Raw genomic sequence first — 23,781 nt, 5'->3', positions numbered from 1 at the left:
GAGATTAATCGATTAAATTCATTGGGAATTTGGAGAGTGACCACTAACTCCATCGGTTCTAGTATCGGCTCCACCCATGAGTCCATGTTGACCTCCATTATGTGAGGAAGGGGGTTAGCTATTCCCATGTATGGGACCTCCATTGGTTGTCCAACACATAGTGTTTTCATCAGAGGGATCTCTAGGAGAATCACATTCGAAGGTTGGGGAAATATGTGATTGTTCATTAGTGATATCTGTTAAGTGTATATGTTTTTGGCTTTCTATAATAGCGTTTTCTTTTCCAGTAGTAGGTGCCTCTTTATTAACTTCTCTCGTAGCTTCTAGGTTCGTAATAGGGTTCAACGGTGTTGCCGATATTTTGGTCAAGGACTGCTGACTTTTTTGAGAATCTTTTCTATATTTTTTGAAGGAGTCCAAATTTTTTCCCCTTGATTATCTTTACCAAAAGAAAAGGGGATATCTTTCGAAATCTTATCAAATGGATTTTGAGAATTATCCCCAAGATTTATTGTTGCCATATGAGAGTTTTTTCCTTATTTTTCTCCCCTGATTCCTTAGAAAGAGTAACTTGATCAGCTTGAATTGAGTTATTTCCTTCTTGCAAATTATCTTCCTCATTCCTTTCCTAGTTTAGCGCCTCAAATCTTGAGCCCAACCCATTGCCAGTTGCATGATTAACTGGATTACCATTGACCTTTTCTTGAGGGTCTTCTTTTGAAAGATTATTTCCATTTTTTCTGATCACTGGAGCTGTTTTTTTTTCTGGGATTTTTCTTACGAACTAGTTTCTTAACAAGCATCCCCGAGCCAAAATCATCTACTTCTTCAGGTTTATGTTCCGGAGGTTTATACCCTGGCCCAAGACAGCTAATTGATCATTAGAGTTATCAATTGCCATCTCTACATTCTGGTTCAACTCACAGTGATCATCCAAGTGCCCAAGTTTCCCACATTTGTAGCAGATCATCTTGATACCTTCATACTGTATTCTCCAAAATTTTCCTTTTAGCCAAAATTTAGCTAATAGAGGTTTTGATAGATCAATCTCCACACTTAATCGCGTGAACTGACCCTTCTTTAGCATATGCTATTGATCTATCTACTTTGATAACCTTACCAATCTTAGACCCAATTTTCTTCAAGAACTCCTTATCAAAGTATTCAACAGCAAGAATAGGAATTCTTACTCAAGCCGTGAGAACATTGATTGATGCTTCTTCTGGGATAAAATTTGGTGTCAATTTTCTAATTGTGAGATATTTATCATCAATCAACCATGGACCAAATGATCGACATTGCTAACCTTGCTATGAAATACTTACAACCAATATCAGTGAGATTCATTTCACCCTTGAGTTGCCATTTCCTCTTTAGTCGTTTGATGTCCTACTCCCTCCGTTTTTAAATACTTGCTTCATTTCCTTATTTGAAAAGCTTTTACAATATTTAATTAATTTCTCTCACCAAGTGGACCCAACAATATTAATTTCATATTCTCTCACCTTCAATTTCTCCACTACTTTTGGGTTTTTACATTTTTTTATTCTTCCACCAACCCCACTACCTCTATATATTACTTCCCCCGTTCTATTAATATTGCAACAATGGATTTTTTGCACTATTCATCACTCTTGTTTGACCATATAATATGAGTTATACGTTAAGCAAAATATAGTCAAGTGGGATCTTGTTGGATTCGTCTCATTTAATACTTTCACAATATCAACTTTTTATAATTTTTACTCATATACAATTATAGATATTTAGCATATAAAATGTGTTTTGGGATGCGTAATTTTCTCCTTGTTGCAATATTAACAGAACGGAGGAAGTATTACTTTATCCAAATTTCGCACGTGGAGAAAGTGAGCAAGTATGTAAAAACGGAGGGAGTAATAATTGAGGTATGTCTCCAAGGCTTGCACATGGATTTTTTTTCTTCCTTGGTGAGAAGAATAACAGGGCATCTCTTACTGTCAATTACATCCTCCGGTGCTTCATCGTCATCCGAAACCTCCATTTCATCATCTAGATCGAAATGCCCAGCTGCGTATCCCTTATTAAATCCCTAAAGGATTTTTGTTTGGCACCATTGTTTTGTATAGGAGGATTTAGACTCCCCTGCTTATATCTCCATTATCGGGTTGACTTAAGCTCTGTTTTTCAGCATTATCTATCTCCATGGATTTTTCCATGTTATCAGAATCCTTTCCAAAGATCAAATGGGTGATTTTGCGCTTAGGTTTCTTATTAGATCTTGTTAGTTGATTAATCATTTCAAGGAGATTATGGGGTTGTAGGAAGGTAGTCATCGAGAGAGTTTTCAGAGAGATGGATCCTTTGGATATACAAATTATACAAGTTTTGGTGTGTGAAGATAATATTTAGGAAAAGGAGGTGTAAATTTAAACTAATGCTCCGTACTTTTTAAAACAAGTTTACTCTAAACCCTTAAAAGATGTGCGCTGCCCCATAATTGGACGATTGTATAAAGACTCAACCCATTTAGGGGTGTTTGGTTCGCAAACTGGTATGGGGTTGGAATCAGGAATGAAACCATAGTGGTATGGGTTTGGAACTTGATTCTTAATACCATATGTTTGGTATAATCATGAAATGCAATGTTTTTCTTTTATTTAAACCTAAATGTATCGGAATGAGCCAAACGCACCTCCCCCCAAGGTTTCTAAACCCCATACCTTGGGGGTTTGAGCTATGGGTTTGAAACTCATAAAATCATAAAACAAACATAAGGTATGGGTTTAAACCATTCTAAACCCATACCTTATACCTTAATTATGTGAACTTAACACCCCCTTAATGCTTTCACAAAAAAAAAAAAAAAAAAAAAAAAAAAAAAAACATTTATTTATTAGACGGATGTATCCGTTTAATAACTGTGACGGGTCATAGGGATCCATAGAATTGCTCTCTCTCATATTAGTCGATACCCATTGAAGCGCACTCAACGTTCTCCACTGAAGCGCAGTTGGCGTTCACCCTTGAATCTCTTGTATCCCCCCATTGAAGCACCTTCTGAGGTAAGTTGTTTGTATTTGTTATCATCATATCAAATATCCCTAAAATTATGAGATCGATAATTGAATCAAATATCCCTATAATTATGAATCAAATTTGGTTGCTAATGTATTGCACAACACTTTAATGTTAGGATTTAACTATGAAATCAGCGCTCTTTTCCCTCCTGCCCTGCCTCAGGGACGGCCTGATCTAGTGCTTATATTAGTCAAGTTATGAATAATTATAATAAGCGATTTCATTGCTATAAATTTGCTATTCTTATTATATTCTAAGCGAGGTGAATTTAAAGTGAATTTTCGATCCTACTTTGATTAATTAAGTTTAAATATTGAGGAATGTTTACTTGATTATTCAATTTAATTGAAGGAATGCGCTTTTTATTTATTTTTATTTATTCAAGATGACCTGATTAGTGACAGATTACTTTGGTTTAAATTTTGTTTAGGGGTTTGGAAATTTGAATTGATAACACTATGAGAAAGGGATCAAATACGCGTGGTGGTCGTAGCGCTCTTAGGATTTTACAGCAACACTTTGAGGATTGTAACTTTGAGAGTGAGGAGGATGCTGTGATATATCTACGTAAGACATATCCGGAGTACAGGAGGTGGAAAACCGCAATACTCACCAAAAATGTTAGAGAGGCCCTTTCCCAGCTTAAGCGGAATAATAGTAGTGGCGGTAGAGATGGTCAAGTTCGACAATCAACATCGACTTCAGCATTATCATCTTCATCCCCTGATTCAAGTTATGAGGAGGATTCCAGTCCGAAGTTGGACTTGATGAAAACAATGTTAAGGGAAGCCTATTGTCCTGATAAAACAGAAGAGAGTATGGAGGAGAAAAATGAGAAAACTATAGAATTATTTGAAAAAAAGAAATTGAGAATATTGTGATGCTTGAGAAAAATGGAGGAACAGGAAGTAAAAATATGGATTTAGATGATGGTAGAGATCAGGTGCACACGCATCCCATGTTTAAGGATTTTGGTGGCATGCGTGAAGTATTGGAGGAATTAAAATACAATGTGCTTATCCCACTTCGTTACCCTGAACTCCTCAACCGACTGTGTCAGTTACATGCAGGGCCACCAACAGGAATTCTATTGCACGGGCCTCCTGGGTGTGGTAAGACCATGTTAGCTCAAGCTATTGCTAATGAAGCTGGCGTTCCTTTGTATCAGATTGCATCGACTGAGATTGTATCTGGTGTTTCAGGTATGTCAAATCAGAACTAGCTTATACTATGTATGTTTTTGATATCTTTTGTAGCCTTTAAAGAGCCCTACTATTGTTGGTAAAACCGTATATGGGAGAGAAAAGGATGAAAATACACATTTCTTGCGACATTTCTTTCTTTCTGTTCATATTTGAGTTTTTTTTATTTTAAAAAATGGGGCATAGGACGGTAATTTTGTCACCTTCTTAATATGTCGTTAAGTTAATGAATGGAATAAAGCAATCAAAATTTGATTTTCTTGGCCTACCATCTATTTAAATTAGGGTTGGGTAAAAGGTTTTTTGTAAAGAAGAAAGGCTATGTGAGTATGTGACATTGCTTATGGTGTCGGCAGTGTGTCGTTGTGCAACTTAAGTTTTCATCTTAAGGCTTTGCATCTTCATGATGTCTTCTTTGGCCTTGCATCTGATGGTAAATGATATTTATGTTAGGATTTACTTTAGCTGTACTTGATGCTTCTTGTGTTTCATATTGAAGGTGAGTCAGAAGGAAACATTCGTGAGCTTTTCTTAAAAGCTCGTAGGACTGCTCCTTCAATAATATTCATTGACGAGATTGATGCCATTGCGGAGAAAAGAGAGAGCTCGCAGAAAAGGCAAGAAGGGCGAATTGTCACTCAGTTATTGAAATGCATGGATACTATATGTGAGAATGCTTCTGTAGCTGGTCAAAAGATTTCTGTGAGTGGGAGTAAAGTACATTCATCTCCAGCAGTTCCGGAGATTTCAGTTTCTGAGAACAAACGAGGCCATGTTCTTGTTATTGGAGCAACCAACCGTCCAAATGCTCTTGACCCTGCATTGAGGCGACCTGGAAGATTTAACTGGGAGATTGAACTAGGAGTTCCAGATGAAAATGCAAGGTTTGAGATACTGTCAGTCTTGACACGTGATCTTGGTGTTCAAGAGGGTTTGAACCTTAGAAAGTTGGCTAGGGACACAGCAGGGTTTGTTGGAGCTGACCTGGAAGATTATGTTAGAAAAGCTTCTGTACATGCTATGAGGAAGATGATAAACTTAAAGAAGGATGAGGGTCTTAAGGAGTGTGCAGTTGGGCCCCAAGATGACAATTGGTGGAAGCAACTACGTTTTATGCCTGGAGAAATGGAAACACTCTGTCCCAAAATGTCAGATTTTGAGGTAATTCAATGTCACTTTCCTGTAAATGTTTTCGTAAGTGAAAAAAAAGTTTTGTTCCATTGTATAACTTGCTACTTCTGCCATTTATTGTCATGAAATGTTTATTAGTTTATGGATATAGGTGCTTTTCCAAGTATGTTGATGTTTTTTCTTTTCCTCCTGGACTATCTATTGATTTAGGTTGCATTTAAGAATGTTCAACCGTCTTTAAAGAGGGAAGGTTTCTCTGCAGTTCCTAATGTGAAATGGGAAGATGTTGGAGGCCTTGGCACCATAAGGCAGGAGTTCCAGAGCTGTATAGTTGATCCTATTAGAAATCCTGAAGATTATGAGGTAATTAATTATACTTGATATTTTTTTTTTCAAGTATTCTGGTCTTGTCAAATTTATTAGTTTGATTATACCGTTTATATTTATTAGATTGCACGTACTCTTAACCAACACACATTTTGACTGGTGAACTTCTGTGATTGTTCTTCTATTTTTAATGTTAATTTATATTTTTTCCTTCTAATAGGTCTTAATTGGCTTGTTTTACGTAGTCATTTTTTCTTTAATATCTTTAATCATTAAAATGTGTAAGATGTGATTTTGTGTTTTGCAGTCACTAACACTAATGTGGAGTAGCATTCTAGACTTTGTTATTCGAGAATTACTGATAACTGAGTTGTTATCAATTAGAATAGGCTTCATATGCAACTTTTATTTACTTATTTATATTTATTTTTTATTTTGAATAATCATGTGCAATGTGCAGTTTGTATTTTCCAATGAAATTAGTATTTGGTTTACTTAGGATTGTTGTATGTGTTGCAATGGTTTACCATTTGTCTACATTCTATTTAGGCCCCGTTTGGTTTGGTGTAAAACATTTTCAATGAAAAAATTGTTATCATGGAAAACATACTTTCAAGGAAAACCACACTTGCAAGATAGTTTTCCTTTGTTTGGTTCTTACAAGAAAAGTTAAAGAGAAATGAAAAATAGGAGGGGAAATGTGGGTATGGATGAGAAGAAAGTGAAAAGAGGAAGGAAAATGAGGCTTCCCTTGTTTTGGAAAGGAAAATGTTTTCCACCATTATAGATGCAATTTTCCACCATTGAGAAATTATTTTCCACCCTGTCACAAACCAATCAAGGTAAATGGGATAATCATTTTCTGTGAAAACATTTTACATCAAACCAAACAGGGCCTTAATGACTTGTAGCCATTTATAATTAGTAGTTCATTTTAGACATTATTTAAAGTGGTCAATGATGTTTTTTCAAAAATTTTATGGTAAAAATTACAAGTCAATTAGCTGTCAAGAATTTTATAGTTTAACAATGCATCAATTAGCTGTCAAAATTAAAAACAAAATGAATAAAAGTGCAGCATTAGCTATTATTTTTCAAGTAAAAGCTCTACACTACAGGCCATATTAAACTATCAACACACGACACAATGTGGGTAGGAACTTGAATATTGTGGTTTTGTCTACTTAATTGGGCTTATGGAGCTATGGGTTTACCAAATTTAAGTTCAACCGTTGTAAAGTTGTAGTAAAAAAAAAAGATATGGTTGTAAGTGCTAAGTTGGGTGGGTAAAGCAGGACTGGGTAGGTGGGTATTACTTTCAATCCACCACCTAACCACTACCCATGGTGGGTATGACTATTGTACCCATACCTTACCCACCCCACTGACGTGGTGTGGAACCAGCATTTTTGTACCCACTTGCATCCCTATCGTAGATACTTCTCCATTCTATACATGTGTAAGAAGTTGATAATGGTACATGGTTTGATTGATTTTCAGGAAGTTGAAGAGTTTTTTTTTAACATTATTTTATTAATTTATTGAGGAAAGCACATGTATTTCAGTACAACTAGTAGGTTCTTGTTGATGAGTGTTTCATGGTAAGCTGCTGTCCTTTTTAATTAAGAGAGGTTTATCTGCTTTTTAAACCCTACTTGCTTTGCTGCTTGTACAGAAATCACTGGGAATCCTTGCGCTTCCCATGATATTTTGTCTTTTTTCAAACTGACTTTATAATGAGTCATTGCAGCTAGAAATTTTTTACACCTTTTCAACTATCAAGCCAGTGTGATTGTTGATCTGGTTCCCATGTCTGCTTTTATGAGCAGCATCTTATGTCTGATGATTTTTGTATATTGACTCTTATTTCTGCTGATATTATTCAGGGATTTGGACTAGATTTGCCAGCAGGATTCTTGCTTTATGGTCCCCCTGGCTGTGGTAAAACGCTGATTGCCAAGGCTGTTGCTAATGAGGCTGGCGCAAGTTTCATATACATCAAGGTCTATTTTCACTGCCCCCTGCTGTAAATTCCCAGCTCACCCCCCCCCCCCCCCGGGTCTGTTTGCATCTTTGCTTTCTAGGGATTGGGCCTTTAAAGCATACTCACCTTGCTATGAAGTACTGAAAGTTCTTTTTTTTTTTTTTTTTTTTTTTTTTTTTTTTTTTTTTTTAAATAAAAATAAATAACATTACCAGGGTCCTGAACTTATGGACAAATATGTTGGTGAAAGTGAATTGGCTGTTCGCAAGATCTTTAATCGTGCAAGGACATGTTCTCCATGTATTCTCTTCTTTGATGAGGTATGAATAATTTTTCTTGAAGTTATAATTATTGTTTTAAATGTTCACATTGTTGTTGCTCGTTGCTAGTTTCCTTTGTTGGCTGCTAAAATATAGCCAAGAGAGGCAAATTTGAACAGCCTTTCGGCCAAGCATTATGATGAAATATCGTAAAGGCAAATTGTAGTGTAATAGGCAATGGGTTTATCTACATGATGAGGTCGCTATTGCTTTTTTTCATGAAACAGTTGGGACATTGTCTTTTTTGAGAGGAGAGAAAGGAGGGGGGGTTTGATCAAGCTTTCGGCTTTGCATTATGATGGGATATCTGAAAGGAAAGTTGTTGTGTAATAGGCAATGACTTTATCTAGGTCACTATTGCTTTTCTTGTTTTTCTTCATGAAATTTGCTAGATAGTTGGAGTTTTTTTTTTTTTTTTGTTTGGGGTGAGGTTTTTTTTTTTTTGGGGGGGGGGGTTGAGGGTGCGGGGTTTATATGGTGCTCTGTGACACTTTTGTAATTATTCTTTCCTACCTACAGTGTTTGGTGTGGCTGGAAATACAAAGCCTGAAGTGGTAATATTATGTTAAGCCAAACATTAATTTCCCTAACCTATGCAAAAGTCTTGCAATCCTAAATCAACGCGGAGTATCAGTCTATATAATGTTTTTGATGCTTATATACGCCTTGAGGGCTGCATATAACATTACCCATTTTAAATTCCAATTTGCCCCAACCACAATTTAGTGACTAAATCATGTGAATCCCATTTATATGGAGAAGACATGTGAAAAATGATTTATTATTGATTGTATGTTCCTTTTTGAGATGAATAATGGGATGATTGTAGGCTTAAAGCCTTAATCACCTCAAAATACTTGCTTCCTTTTGATATGCTCCACTCATATTGCTCGTATCTATGATTTAACTTTCCACTCCCTCCCTTTTCTGGGTATTCATATTTGGAATTCCAACTTTCCTTATAATTTTGTGAATTGCTGCTTGAGAGTCTTAGCAAACAAATTCGTTCTTGTTTGAGATGTTAATTATTATCAGCTATGTCTCCTTTTATAGCCATCTACTATCCAATGCATGTGATCTAGTTCCATTTGTTTGGTCTCATCATGAAATACTATGTTTTTTGCAATATCTTTCACCTCTCAATCATCAAATCTAATCTTATTGGGTGTTTTCTTTAATCTCCTGTGTATATACATATTGATAGTAAGAATAATTCTACATTTCTAATAATGGATTGTTAGTGGACAGCTTGCCCAATCCGAGATATTAAAGCAATATTTAATACCTTTTGATCTTAATCTCTTGATTGTTTAATTGTCAAGTGACGGCCAAACAAAAGCTCAAAGTGGTTGCCCAGCTCACATTATTTACCTAGAGTTGAGATATATGCTCACTAATGCACTCTCATCCCAAAAAACTTATTGGAAACTTAAATTAAGATCTTAAGGCTCTCACCATGTCAAGGATGTAAAAATCCTTCCTTTTTATATGCCCATTCTTTTATATCGGTGTATTGCTAATTGTGTGTATCATAAGATTCATAACAAGAATAGGACTACAAGATAAATTCAGGAATCAAATTCAATTGACATTTGAAAATGCTGAACTTGTCACAGGTGGATGCTTTGACTGCAAATCGTGGAGAATCTAGTGGGGTTACTGATAGGATACTTAAGCAGGTTCTTCTCTTTGTACCACTGTATTGTTTTGGTTTATTTTTCACATGGGCACTCAGATGTTTAAAATCTTAAATCGTCATTGCAGCTTCTTATTGAGCTAGATGGTGCAGAGGAAAGGCGGGGGGTTTATGTCATTGGTGCTACAAATCGGTATACTTTTTTTTTATTACTTATCACCGCTAGCAATATGGTTTATCAATGCGAAAATCCTCCTATATGACAGTCTTTATCTGGATGTTCTAGACCTGAGTGGATAGATCGTGCTTTATTGAGGCCTGGAAGATTCGAGGAACAATTATACATTCCTCTGCCTAGTCCACAGGAACGTGGCTTGATATTGAAAGCTCTTGCAAGAAAGAAACCTATAGATACCGATGTGGATTTACTTGCTATTGCAGAGAGAACAGCTTGTGATCATTTTAGTGGCGCTGACCTTGCTTTCCTGGTTTGTTCACTCCATTCCTTGTTTCTTATCTTTGCTATGTCTTTATCACAATTCTGGTACTCCTACATCCTTCAGTGGATGTTCATTAAAATGTTGATATTCCTTTCAATTAGCAATATAGGCTAAGTATCTTTTGTTTTTTTTTTTTTTTTTTTTGGAATACTGCTAGATGCGGCAAGCCGGTAGGTTTGCTCATGACGAGATGCGATTATTGAAGCAAAAGGGTGCAGGTGCCATTCCTTGGATAATTAATTATAGTCATTTTGAAAAAGCATTGGTGGGATTGAAACCTTCTGTTAACAAAAAGGTATAATTGTTTTAATTGCGTCATTGGTGTTTTAAACTAAAAAAAATGACTGTCTAACATGTCTTTAATATTCTCTTATTTCTACGTGGGGGAGCAGCAAAGAGATTTCTATGATAATTGGTCACGCAATTTTTCGAACCTAACCAATGTCGAGACAAAAGCACTGAACACATGTGGAGGTATAAATTACTTGCCTTCATTGAGTTTGTTCTCTATAGTTTATATCTTAACATAGTCATATAGTTTCATTGCCATGTTTTAAGGCTATGTTTAGCTCACCTAAAATCTGGTCTGAATTTATCTGTTCAAATATACTCTTATCTGATTTTTTTCAAGTTAAGAATGTAAATAAAATTAGGAAAATTTGCGAGGAAGGTCCTTTTATGAGGTCGACCTTGTGTGGAAGGTCCTTTTATGAAAAAGGTGGCACGAAAGGTCCTTATATGAACATTGGGTTGCGAGGAGGGTCCTTTGACCAACTTTCGGTGTTGACCAATTTTTTCCGGCCATTTAAAATCACGTGCAAATCACGTGACCCCTTAAGTTACCCTTTTTTTCCCTTTCCCCTCTTTTCTCATAATTTTCCCTCTTTCCCCATTTCTCCCTTATGAAACCCTAATTTCAGAACAAAATTAATCCTAAATTTTCAATTCTTATCCCTAAAATTACAATTGAAGGCCAATCAAAGCCATTCAATCATAGCCGGTGTTGCGTGCTCTTCTTTCCTCCTCACCTTAGTGTTGTTAGTTGCTTGAACTTTTCCCCATCATCTTCTTCGTTCTTTAAATTTCGCCGGTTATTGGTGGGTGGGTGTTCGTGGGGGTTGTGGGGTTGGGTTCTAGGGGGGTGGATGTTCGAGGTGTGGGTTTTAATGGGTGGTTTTCGTAGGTGGCTGATTTTGGTTCTGGGGAAATCAAACACCATAACAATTAACAACCATAATTCTAATTCTAATTGTTGTTTCCAAGCTTAATTTAAAGGGGGAAAAGGGAAATCAAGGGAAAAAGGAAAAAAAAAAACCTCATTTAAGTGGTCACGTGCACATCACATGATTATTTTTGGCCGGAAAAAATTGGTCAACGCCGGATTTTGGTCAAAGGACCCTCCTCGCAACCCAATGTTCATATAAGGACCTTTCGTGCCACCTTTTTCATAAAAAAACCTTCCACACAAGGTCGACCTCATAAAATGACCTTCCTTGCAAATTTTCCATTAAATTATGACTATTTATTTATTTTGATAGGAATATTATTATTACTCTTATTCAAATAAATAAGAGTGGTAAAAAGGCGGATTGGTGTAAGGAATAACATAAGAGTGGGTGGAATTAGGTAAATATTAGGCCTTGTTTGGTTGACATGAGAATTAAAGTCCCATAGGAAATTGCATTTCATGGGAAGTTATTTCCCTCATGAAATTCCTAGGAATTTTCTAAATTTGTTTGGTTGGCAATGTAGGAATTTAGAAATCCCATGAATTTTGATTGACCTAGGGGGGTCTAGGTAATTTACTTTCCTTATTTTGTGGGATGTTGAAAAACCCATGAATTTTCACTTCCCCCCCCCCCCCCCCCCTTTTTTTTTTGGTGTTAACCAAACAACTTCTCAATTTATCAAATCTCATGAATTTTCACTTTTCCGATTTAATATTGTCAACCAAACAAGGCCTTAAAAGTGAACGGAGTAAGATAGATATTTTTGCTTATTAAAAATAGAATAAAGATATGGGTACATCAAATCAAAATATCTTAAAGCGAAATATGGCTACATCTATCAAAAACAAAGGGAGTATTGTTATTGTAACTTGCAAATATGTGAAATTAACTGAAAAATCCTATATACAAAACAATATAGTGTTGTTTTTAGCTTTTTATATTCGTGTTTAAATTACAAAAGTGTAAAAAACAGCACTTGTATGACAAGTATTTTTCTTGTTTTGGCTATGCTACTTCATATGTAGGTTTTGCTTTTTATAAAGAACCTATTTCAATCAAAATCCACCTCTAAAAGGAAATGCATATTAATACTGTACAACAAAATTGTAAAAAAGTTACATCTCTCTAGATCCTTAACATGTTACATGTGCATCATACTTACAATAGTACCATGCAGATAATGCATTTATTCATGCTCTCATTAAAGCCGTCCAAAATGAATAACTTATAATTATTATTAATTTATAAAACAAATTCTCTAATGTGCATCATACTTACAATAGTACCATGCAGATAATGCATTTATTCATGCTCTCATTAAAGCCGTCCAAAATGAATAACTTATAATTATTATTAATTTATAAAACAAATTCTCTGATGTGATTTGATTATTTCTAATTTGACCTGAAGTTTTTTTTTTTTTAATTGTGATATGATATAATGATATGGAATAAACATGTTTTCTTATCTGTTTGATTCAAACTTATTTGCTTTTATACTACGTATATTATCTGATTTGATCTTAAGCCTAATTCCATGATTTTGATATTTATATTTAAGTTGTTGTGAACCGTTGGTTTTACTCAACTGATGTCCCTTAAGAGTTATGATTTACACTTGAGCCTTTTCTACTGCTAATACTTTTTTTTTTTCATGAAAGGTAATGTGTTGAATTCAATGGTTCTTACCGCTTCAACTGCATTATAAAAAGCGTGACAAGACTATACTAACTACTAAATGGCGGTGATATGAATTGTTCCTCACACTTGGGATCTTTGTTGATGCATTGACTTAACATAATTCATGCTTTGCTCATGTTCGTGGAAGGGTAACTATGTTGCTCATGTATTGGCCAAATTTCCTTATAAAAGAATTTTGAAGTGAGGGTCTCCTGATACATCGCCCCAGGATAAGGGTAACTATGTTCGTGGAAGGGTAACTATGTTGCTCAGTAAGAGTACTCTTGAATGAACTCCATTTGCTATGGTGATGAATCTAAAAGATTCTTATTGTCACATGTTGAGAAAGGTTATGCTGTGGTGGTGTACTCTGGTGCTGGACCTGTTGGTGTTGGTATTACCATTGCTTGTTTAACTTTCTCATTGCAGTGAGACAACGAGCTTTACTTGAAGGCCAGCTTCTGTGTAGAACTTCATTTTGGGGACATTTAAAATGCAGTAATTTTAGAGGGACAATACGACAAAACCATTGCATATGTGAGGGTTAATATTAAGCTATGTCATCTTGATTATTGTAATCAATTTTGGTATTAATATTATTATGTTTTTGTAAAACTTCATTTTCTTGTGTATGGAATTTTAGTTATTATCTATAAACTATGGAATACTCTTGTGGTTTCGCCCCATATGTGCCTATTGATCTTGAGATATACATTTTGACTAGGAAAAATTGCTCCCATTAATTTGAACTTTGCCTCGTCTGCCGAAAATAATCCCAACTTTCGTTTATTATCTATTGCATCGAACTTTGGGGGTATTAATTTTCGTTGCACCCAAATGACCTGCAACCGGTAAATCAGGTAAACATTTCTGATATTTTTTTTTTGCACACGTGTCAACATATAATTGGTTGAAAAAAATAGAAAAAAAAAATAAAAACATAATTAAAAAAAAACCCCAACAGCTACCCTTAGCTTCTCCACCAGCCACCAGCACCACCATCACTAGCCTTCCTCTCTCCCTATCCCACGGTGTCGGCCGCACCCACATCCCCTCCCCCGATGCCGGCGCCGACCCCCTCTCCCGCGTATCGTCCCCTCCCTCGCTCTTCCTGATGCTTGCTTGAACCAACAACCACCCTCCCCGAAACCCTATCTCTCCCGCAAAAACCACCTAAAACCCATTCCCCACCCTCGAAAACCCTAATCGGACCTCCCTAGCCATCGCTAGGGGTTCAGTCAGGGTTTTTCGAGGATGGGGGATAGACTTTCGGTGGTTTTGCGGTGGAAGGAGATTTTCTGGGGGTGGGTGAAGGGAAGGGGTTTTCGTGGGTGGGGGAGGGGATTTCAGGGGTGGGGGAAGGGAAGGGGTGGGTTTCGAGGGAGGGGGAAAGCTGGGCGGTGGTTTCCGGCAGCAGGGGAGGGGGTTTTCGTGGGTGGGGGAGGGGATTTCGGGGGTGGGGGAGGGGTTTTCGGGGGTGGGGGAAGGGAAGGGGTGGGTTTCGAGGGAGGGGGAAAGCTGGGCGGTGGTTTCCGGCAGCAGGGGAGGGGTTTTTTCGGGGTGGGGGTTGGGGTGTGGTGGCAGCCGCTGGGTATGGGTGGTTTGTGGGGTTTTTGTTTTTTATTTTTATTTTTTTTGTTTTTTTTTATAAATTTTTTTTTAAGCCAATCATACGCTGACACGTGGCTAGGTAACCTGCTACATCAGGTTAGATGACCTGTTGGGTGCAACGAAAATTAATACCCCCAAAGTTCGGTGCAATTGATAATAAATGAAAGTTGGGATAATTTTCGGCGGACGAGGCAAAGTTCAGATTAATGAGAGCAATTTTTCCTTTTGACTATCTATATTTTCCATTATGTATCAACTAAAATTATAAAAAGTTTATAGGGTTTTTCTACATTATAACCCTCCAATTTTCCGTTTTCTACGATGTGCCTTCCCTTTTTGAGAAATCTACACTGTAACCTTAAAATACATTTAGTTTTTATACGGTAACCTGGCCGTTATCTTGCCGTTAACAAATTCCGTTAGTGGGGCCTACTCACCATTTTATAATATTTTTTTAATCAATTTGCGTGTTGAAAATGGTTCCGTTAAAGGTTTTGGGGGTATTTTGGTCCTAAAGGATCCAAACTGAGCTCAGATTTAACAAAATAATAACACAAATGCCTCGTTTTGCATATTAAAAAATATCTCGATTTGCGTGTTTACGTATTTAATATGCAAAACAAGACATTTGCGTCATTTTTTTGTGAAATCTGAGCTCAATTTGGATCCTTTAGAGACAAAATACCCCCAAATCCTTTAACGGAACCATTTCTAACACGCAAATCGATAAAAAATTATAACTAACGGAATTTGTTAACGGCAAGATAACGACAAAGTTACCGTATAAAAGCTAAATGTATTTTAAGGTTACAGTGTAGATTTCTCAAAAAGGGGGCACATCGTAGAAAACGGAAAGTTGGAGGGTAATAATGTAGAAAAACCCAAGTTTATATTATAAATAGGATATAAATATACATGTCGAATAAAAAAATACTTCACCATTTTTTAAAAACATAGGAAATTTTGTCATAAACCACATTTTAATCCTTTTGTGAAAAACCATTTTTTTTTTTTTACCAAAATGTTGTAAAAAACCACCAAGAAGATCTCGAATGCTAAGAATTTCATAAGGCCTTAAACCTGAATTTGCAAAAGACAGTAAGAACTTCATAGCTGAGACCAAGGTTCATAAGGAGCCAATTTATCTTTCATTTTAGGCCCTTCCTCACCCCAACTATATTTAAGTCTACTTTAGTTGCAGATATATAAATTGATGATGGTTGTCCTCAGAAAATTTGGATGATTAACAGAAATCAGACAATTGTCTTTATAATTGCTATAAAGTATAGATCAGAAACACAGATTTACATTCTCAACTAACTTGTAAGATAAAATTATCTTAAAAAAAGATACATAATTATATGCTCATAAACAAGAAGAAAAACCTACGATATCACTGTCAAGATCTAGAAGGGCCAGAAATCATGTTGAGGCTTCTTCACCATAATCTGATTGTACTCAGGTCTTGAAGTCTGCAATAAACAAGAACCACCATAAGATAAATAATGACGCAGGACATCTGCCACAATCCTATCTTATTAATAATTTAACGACATTTCCCTCTCATCTGCTTACAACATACAAAGTCTTACAAGTTACACTATCCTAGAGGAAAATCTACAGGTGCATGCTGATACCTACCCATTTGAAAAGCACAATACCAACACAGGTAGCTCGATTATGAGAAAACAATAACAATTGACTTTGAAGACACAATAAAGGATAGAACCATGTTGATTTCCTATAGCTGTTTTACACGAAAATCAAACAGTTAAGAATTATTGCTATACTGCATTGAATGTTGAGAACAAAGTAGTCAGATAGTCTAGTAAAACAACACACTCCAGCTTATTGCACGGCCTATCAAACTCCTGTGAGTCTGTTACTGGTATTAAATCAATAGCATGTTCATTTATAGCTATCCCATCTATAATACAAAAAGAACTTTGGTACCTCCGTCCCCCTTCCCCAAGCCCACAACCTCTCACCCGTGACAACACACTTTCATTTAATCTGTTGTAAAGAGAAGTAGATTGATGCATGATACTCCGTATATATTTAAGGTAATGGGTGCCTTTTAGTAAACCAAGGTCATCCATCTAACATCACTAATAATTTATCCGATTACATTCGGCAACTATACATGGATTTAAAAGTCACATGAAAGTGATACATTTCATTTGCAAACTGATAAGTAAATGCAGATTGAGCAACTCCATGAAGGGTGATGGGTGCCTTTCAGTATAGAAAGAACATTTAAATGAAGTAACATCATTGCATCAATAACAACTCACTTAATTTATTGCCTGCAAAGGTAAAAAAGTCACTTAAAAAAGATACCAATTCATTTGCAAATTGGTTTAGGAGATGCAAACTGATTACTTGAGTAAGGCATAGCAGCAGAAGGTATGTTACATATTCTTGTTACAAATACAAGACTTTGTAACAAAGAATCCACTTATAAGAAACATGTATGATTGGCTGATTGCTATATTCTATTGCAGCTTTCTCTCAAATATGGATTTTTTTGAGCAGATAATTCTACTGTTCGGAAAGAATAGTCAAATTGTCCAAATACATCATAATGAAAAAAATAAAAAAAAATAAATATAATAGCCATAATTTTACTAGAGTACCCCTAAATTAAGTTGTCTCATACCCAATTTGTATCCACCCCTCCCTTTAATGAGGGATGTTGCACATTTAATCACGATCCATTCATATCATAAAATTACAAAATAGAAGAGGTAACTTATTCCTAACAAACGGATAATTTTATAGAAGATATACACAAAAAATCTCAAGTTCTCAACTATGGATTGTATTTCTATAGCAATCCCAACTATAAAAATACTTGTATAATCCTAACTACGGGAGAATTTTTCTCAAAATGATCCATGATTACCAGCTCCCTTGCCCTGCCAACAACCGCACTCCCTACCTAGTCACCCTCGTCCTTCCCCCGACCAACAAATCACTGCCGCTAAATCTCTTCCATCTTGTCGCCGTTGAATTTGCAACTTCCAGCCTCTCCCATCTTCTGCCTAAATCAACCTTGCCTAACCATCCATTAATGTAGACTATACCACCATCCCCATTCATCCAAAACCATTGCACAACTCCATTTAATTTGACTTTTAGATTTGAAGCACTAGTACTTACAGTCTAAAATTTAAAGAGTTTCCACAAACAATAAAATGAAAGAACTCCAGCAATTACTCAGCAACAACATCAAATTCCTTTTTTTTCCCCTTCTTCTATAAGCAGATTTATTAAAATAAAAATATTCTTATGCATTTCCTTCATTGCTCATTCATATGCCTGAATTAGACAAAATAAAGACTAATCAGCAATATTTGCTTTTCATTTTGATTTTGAGCAAGCCATCCAATCAAAGTTTCAGATTTAAATTTTCTTCTACTAGTGGCAAATGATCCTGAAAATTTTGTGGGTGTGAATCATGACTCTTGGATGAAAAGCCATATTCAACAAATTGTATTTTAAGAGAATAATTTTGCTTAACGTGAGTGAATAGCTTGAGGTGCTTTTATTCTAGTGTCTAGATGAAAGTGATGGTTTCTAGCAATGACACATAGCAGACGAGTTAGTTTTGGTGGGGAAGGGGAAGCATGGTGGTCAACGGGAAGGAGGGACAAGTATGGGAAGACAAAGGGAGTTTGGGGCAGAACTTTTAAGAAAAAAATCCAAAAAAGACTCAAATCACATTATGCTACAATTAAATTGGGGTGCTTTGAATACTCCAATCACCCCCAATGAGCAATCAATAATGGTAATTCAAAATTTCAACATTCACAAGCAATCAGTGGAAATTCAACATTAAGCAAAATGAGGGCAAGAAGACTGTTCTGCTAATATAACACTAAGCTAAATCAATGTTAATTGACGAGTGTGACTTACAATTCACCTGCAAACAATGGTGAATTGGTGATTTAACATTCAGCAAAACGAGGATGAAATAGGCTTATTTCTATTCAAAATGAGTGAATCAAACTTACAACAACAAAACCAAATCCTTATCCCCAAAAATGACGGGTTCAGCCGCGAATTATCCACGAAGATCCTCTTCCATCATTTTCCTCTATCTAATTCTCTACACGAATTTGGCTATAACTAATAAAATCAACAATTTATCCACCTACAAATCATACCGCAGTTCTAAACCCCTAATAAAAGTCCCAACATTTAAGTTCATACATTAAAAAATAAAAAACCCTAAAGTCTTACAGCAATTCTCTCAAGAAATTCTAGGTTAAACAAACCATAAATCAAAACTCAGATTAACGAACAGAAATTGAACTCGGAAACAACAATTAACAACTGAAACCAATCATCAAATTGAAAAGGTAATTAAATGAAGATTAGATTCAAAATTTAGAAGAAAAAAAGGGGAAATTAAGGAGACTTACGAGATCTTTGAAGAGGAGAAAAGCGACAAGAAAAAAGAGGAAGAAGAGAATCTCAAATTCGGCAGCACGAAGATGGAGGTAGATGGAGGTTGTCAACGATGGTTGTTGCCGCTTCGATCCCTTACCACGCATCTTTATCCTTGGGAATTTTGCAACTCAGTTTCGATATTTTGTTCTTTTGGTTGATTCACTGTGTTTTTGTAAGCTTTGAAAATTTGAATGCAGTATTTGCCTATTTGGTCATGCATATAAGAATTCAGCTACCCACTACTGACTAATTCCTTATTCCATTTTTTTTTTTTTAAGTAAACGTTAGGGGATTTTATATCATCAAAGGAAATCGCATTCCGCCAAAGCAATCAAGCTTTGGGGAAAAGGACTCATACAAACACGTTCCACATTATCTCTAGTATCCCATCTAGCAACTAGGTGGGCTATCGAGTTCCCCGTGCGTTTTACATGAGAAGTAAACAAACTAGAAAAATTAGATGCAAGCTGGAATATGTCATTGTAGACTAGGCATAGGGGGGAGAAACCATGATGCTGCTTGTTCACCCTTTCGATTGCTGCCCAGGAGTCACTTTCCACCCATATGTTATCATAACCAAATCGATTTGCCACTTGAAGACCATAGCGGATTGCCGCCGCTTCAGCCTGCTCCACATCCCACACCCCCTCAAATTTGCGTGCTGCAACCAATATTAATGCACCATTATGGTCCCGGACCACAGCTCCAAGCCCCACATACCCAGCAGCTGCAATATGTGCGTTTACATTAATTTTCAGAACATTCTCAGGAGGACAAACCCAACTTGCTGCTGAGATAGGTTTCGAGTTTCCACCAGATGGGAACACTCTACACGCATAGTTGGAATACTCCTCAGCCTGCTTGACAAAACTTATGGCAATATAGTTTACATCAAGATTTATTTTATCAAATACCCACTTATTCCTGCAGAACCATACTGCCCAGCCTATGGCAAGAATTTTCCCCAATTTCTTCTTATCAATTTTGCTATCAAGCAATAACAAGGTCTGCTTGAAGGAGACTTTGGGAGCGTCAGCAATTAACGGGCCAAAATCACTACCTGACCAGGCTCTCGTGGCAGAGTGGCACTCAAAAAGAACATGAGAAATCGATTCTACCTCTATCCCACAGCAGCAACATAAGTCATCTCTTACTATATGGCGACGAAACAGGTTCTCTTTCACCCCCAAGCTTCCTCTACATGCCCTCCACAGAAAGTGGTTGAGCTTTGGTTGGCGGTCCGGGCTCCATACAATCTTCCAAACTCTTTTTTCTTCTTCTTGATTCATAGCGTTCTGTACAGCTTGTTGTCCTAGTTTACCCAACCAGTAGCCTGTCTTCACACTGTACTCACCCAATTTCGATGGCCACCAAAATAGATTATCCTCTTGGGAGAAGATAGGAGTAGGCAATTGGAGGATTTTTTTACAGTCAGCATCCGAGAAAGTGGCCCTGAGTACTATGGTAGGTAAGCCTAGGTACTTCTCATGTTGCTCAACCTCTTGGACCCCCAGAATATTGACTATCTCTTCATTCTCTTGCCTTCGGTCTCCATCCACACATTTGCTAAAAACAACATCCGTTTTGTTGAGATTGACTTTTTGTCCCGATGCTCTCTCATATATGCTAATAATATTAGCTATCACCGAGCAATCACTAACGGAGGCTTTTGCAAAAATGATACTATCATCGGCAAAAAACAAATGGGAGATTCTAGGAGCACCCCTACAAACTCTAGCACCATGAAGCAGGTTATCTTTTGCCGCCTTCAAAAGTAATGTGGAGAAGGCATCCGCAACAATTAGGAACAAGTATGGAGAGATAGGATCACCTTGTCGGAGGCCCTGTGTGGGTGTAACCGATCCAGAAATGCGCCCATTAACCTTAAAGGAAAAAGATACACTCGAAAGACAATCCATAATTCTCCGTACCCAATTTTCACAGAAACCCATTTTATACATCACTCTCTCCAAGAAAACCCATTCAACTCTATCGTATGCTTTGCTCATGTCAAGCTTCATAGCAATTGACCCTGATTTGCCCTCGCCCTTCCTCTTCATAGCATGAAAGATCTCAAAAGCAACCAAGGCATTGTCCGTTATCAACCTTTTCGGAATAAAAGCACTTTGGTTCACAGAAATTATATTATTCAGAAAAGGTTTTAATTTATTTGCCATCACTTTTGAGATAATTTTATATATCACATTGCAACAACTAATGGGGCGGAACTCGGTCATATATTTCGGATCTTAACATTTTGGAATGAGAACAACACAGGTCTTATTTATATCATATAAATCCGCATTTCCATTCCACCAATTTTTCACAAAGCAAACAATATCATTACCAACTATGTGCCAGAATTTCTGAAAGAATATTGCATGCATACCGTCGAGGCTCGGAGTTTTATTTGGATGCATTTGGAAAAGAGCTTTTTTGATCTCTTCCCCAGATGGCTCGACATTTAAGGCTTCATTCATGTGCGTGGACACAACATTTTCAATCCCTGCCATTGCTTGCTCAGAATCAGTCGAGCCTTCTGATGAGAATAGTGACTTAAAATAGCCACCCACAATTATCTCTAATTCCTCTTTACGCCCCTGCCATACACCCTCATTATTGAAGAGACCCACGATGCTATTGTAGTGCTTCCGTTGACTCGCTTTTTGGTGGAAATAAGAAGTATTTTTATCACCGTCACGCATTTCATTTGTTCTAGCTCTAGCGTGCCAGTACGATTCTTCCAAACGGTGAAGCTCATCCAGCTCGTGAGAAAGAGTGGAACAAGTTTGCAACATAGCTGCATCCGGGTTTCTACATTGCGCTTCTTTGAGTTTACTCTCCTTCTCTCTTATCTTCTTCTTTATATTTCCAAAAGTGGAGGCAGCCCACATACTGAGGTCACGTGCACAATAATCAATTCTGGCAGCAGTGTGTTCCCCCGCACTCCCCTTCCATGCATCTTCAATCACTTTACTACAGGCAGGATTTGAAAGCCAGAGGGCTTCAAATTTAAATTGTTTGTGGTTCCTATTATCTTCTCTTTGATCAGAAGCGGTTAAAAGGATAGGAGCATGGTCGGATTTGTATATTGGGAAGTGACGGACTTCATGGTACGGGAATAAAGAACACCAACCAACATCACTCATAAAGCGATCAAGCCTTTCCCTTACAAAAGTTGCCGGATCATTGCCTCTCTTCCATGTAAAGATGCTGCCTTTAAACCCCAAATCTCGCAGCGAGCAATCATCCATAGCACTCCTAAACGCGTCCATAACTCTTTCGCACCTCGGAGCACCCCCTTGTTTTTCAAAATTACTCACGATTTCATTAAAATCACCAAAAAAGACACAAGGGAGAGAACTGCTAGCCTTAATTCGAGACATGAGAGCCCACGTACGGAATTTGTTTTCTTCCTCTGGCCAACCATACATTCCCACCGCCCTCCAAGTAGCCGTGTTATTATGATCACAAATCTCCACCACAAAATGATGGTTAGAGTACTCTACAAGCTTGGCATTGATGTCTTTCCACCAAAAACCCAAGCCCCCTGAGTTTCCAATACTATCAACACAAATACCCTCCGTAAAACCACATTTATTTCTAATATTTTGGAATCTATGAGCATCAATCATTGTCTCCATGATGAAGACAATATTCGGCCTTTCTCTCCAGCACCAATCCCGGAGAGCTTTACACGTCCACGTGTTGCCAATCCCGTGGACGTTCCAACTAAATATTTTCATTGTTGTTCGAGGGCGTGGATTGAGCCATCGCCCTCTACTTGAGTGGTTTTCGTTGCATTATCACCTACCTCCCTCTTCCTTGCTCTTTTTTCCATCCTCTGGACATCCATGATGTCAAAAAAGTCATCTTCGTAGTTCAGTCCTTTCCTTTTTTCACCTACTGCACCAGAAAAAGCATTGACCTCCACCATGTCACACTCCCCATCGTACTTCCTTCTGTCCACCTTGTTCCATTTCTTCCTAGCTTCCGAAGCTTCTGCCCCACTTGTACCAGTGGCTGAGAAAGAAAACGGTTTATTCTGGTTTGCCGTACCAGGTGGGATCACCTGGGCTAAACCACCATCTGGATTCGTGTGAGAAGTACTAATTGCACTGACACGCTCACTGCTTCCACAAGTATTATTGCACACAGATTGTGGTTTAGCTGAAAGGGCAGTATTATTCCATTATTCACTCACTATTAATTATTCAATTAATCAATCAATAAACACTCGAAAACAACTATTAATTATTCACTCACTGTTAATTATTCAATTAACACTATCAAATAACCCCCATTACACTAGCAAAGTAACCCCTATAGTGGCTGGCCACACAGTATGGCCAGCCACATATAAGACTTTGTGATCAATAAATATGTACTAAAAAAGACACACCAGTAATGTCCTTAAATTTTTTTCTTTTATTTTTGAAAATAAATTCAATTGAGAAACAAATCTTTTACATAAATACTACGGCCTCGTTCTTTAGAGCTATTGTGCTCTGCTCAAATCAAATCTGCTCTGCTCAAAATATATATGCTCTGTCCTGTTCAAAAAAAATCTGCTCTGCCCTGCTCTGCTCTGCTTAATTTTCAAATAATAATTAATAATAACAACAATAATAATTAATATTGTATTTA

General features: G+C 36.9%; 2 protein-coding genes across 2 annotated transcripts; one reads left to right on the top strand and one right to left on the bottom strand.

Annotated features, from left to right (window-relative positions):
* The first annotated feature begins 2,379 nt into the window (after positions 1-2,379).
* On the top strand, positions 2,380-14,269 carry LOC110690127 (cell division control protein 48 homolog C-like). Its single transcript, XM_021866956.1, has 12 exons — positions 2,380-3,044; positions 3,491-4,262; positions 4,762-5,423; positions 5,604-5,756; positions 7,607-7,723; positions 7,920-8,024; positions 9,641-9,703; positions 9,789-9,853; positions 9,947-10,148; positions 10,318-10,455; positions 10,553-10,634; positions 13,050-14,269. Exons 2-12 carry the CDS (start codon positions 3,941-3,943, stop codon positions 13,094-13,096), a joined length of 1,956 nt encoding a protein of 651 aa, XP_021722648.1. The 5' UTR covers positions 2,380-3,044; positions 3,491-3,940; the 3' UTR covers positions 13,097-14,269.
* A 1,612-nt stretch (positions 14,270-15,881) lies between these two features.
* On the bottom strand, positions 15,882-21,311 carry LOC110690168. Its single transcript, XM_021866999.1, has 2 exons — positions 19,107-21,311; positions 15,882-16,151 (listed from the first exon to the last, which is right to left on the bottom strand). The coding sequence occupies exon 1, from the start codon at positions 21,309-21,311 to the stop codon at positions 19,437-19,439; it is 1,875 nt and encodes a 624-aa protein (XP_021722691.1). The 3' UTR covers positions 15,882-16,151; positions 19,107-19,436.
* Between the last annotated feature and the right edge of the window lie 2,470 nt (positions 21,312-23,781).

The sequence above is a fragment of the Chenopodium quinoa genome, unplaced genomic scaffold, assembly GCF_001683475.1.
Source record: "Chenopodium quinoa cultivar QQ74 unplaced genomic scaffold, ASM168347v1, whole genome shotgun sequence".
In the NCBI taxonomy this organism is placed as follows: Eukaryota; Viridiplantae; Streptophyta; class Magnoliopsida; order Caryophyllales; family Amaranthaceae; genus Chenopodium; species Chenopodium quinoa.
Note: the sequence above shows the minus strand (reverse complement) of the source record. Positions and strands in the feature narration are given on the sequence as shown.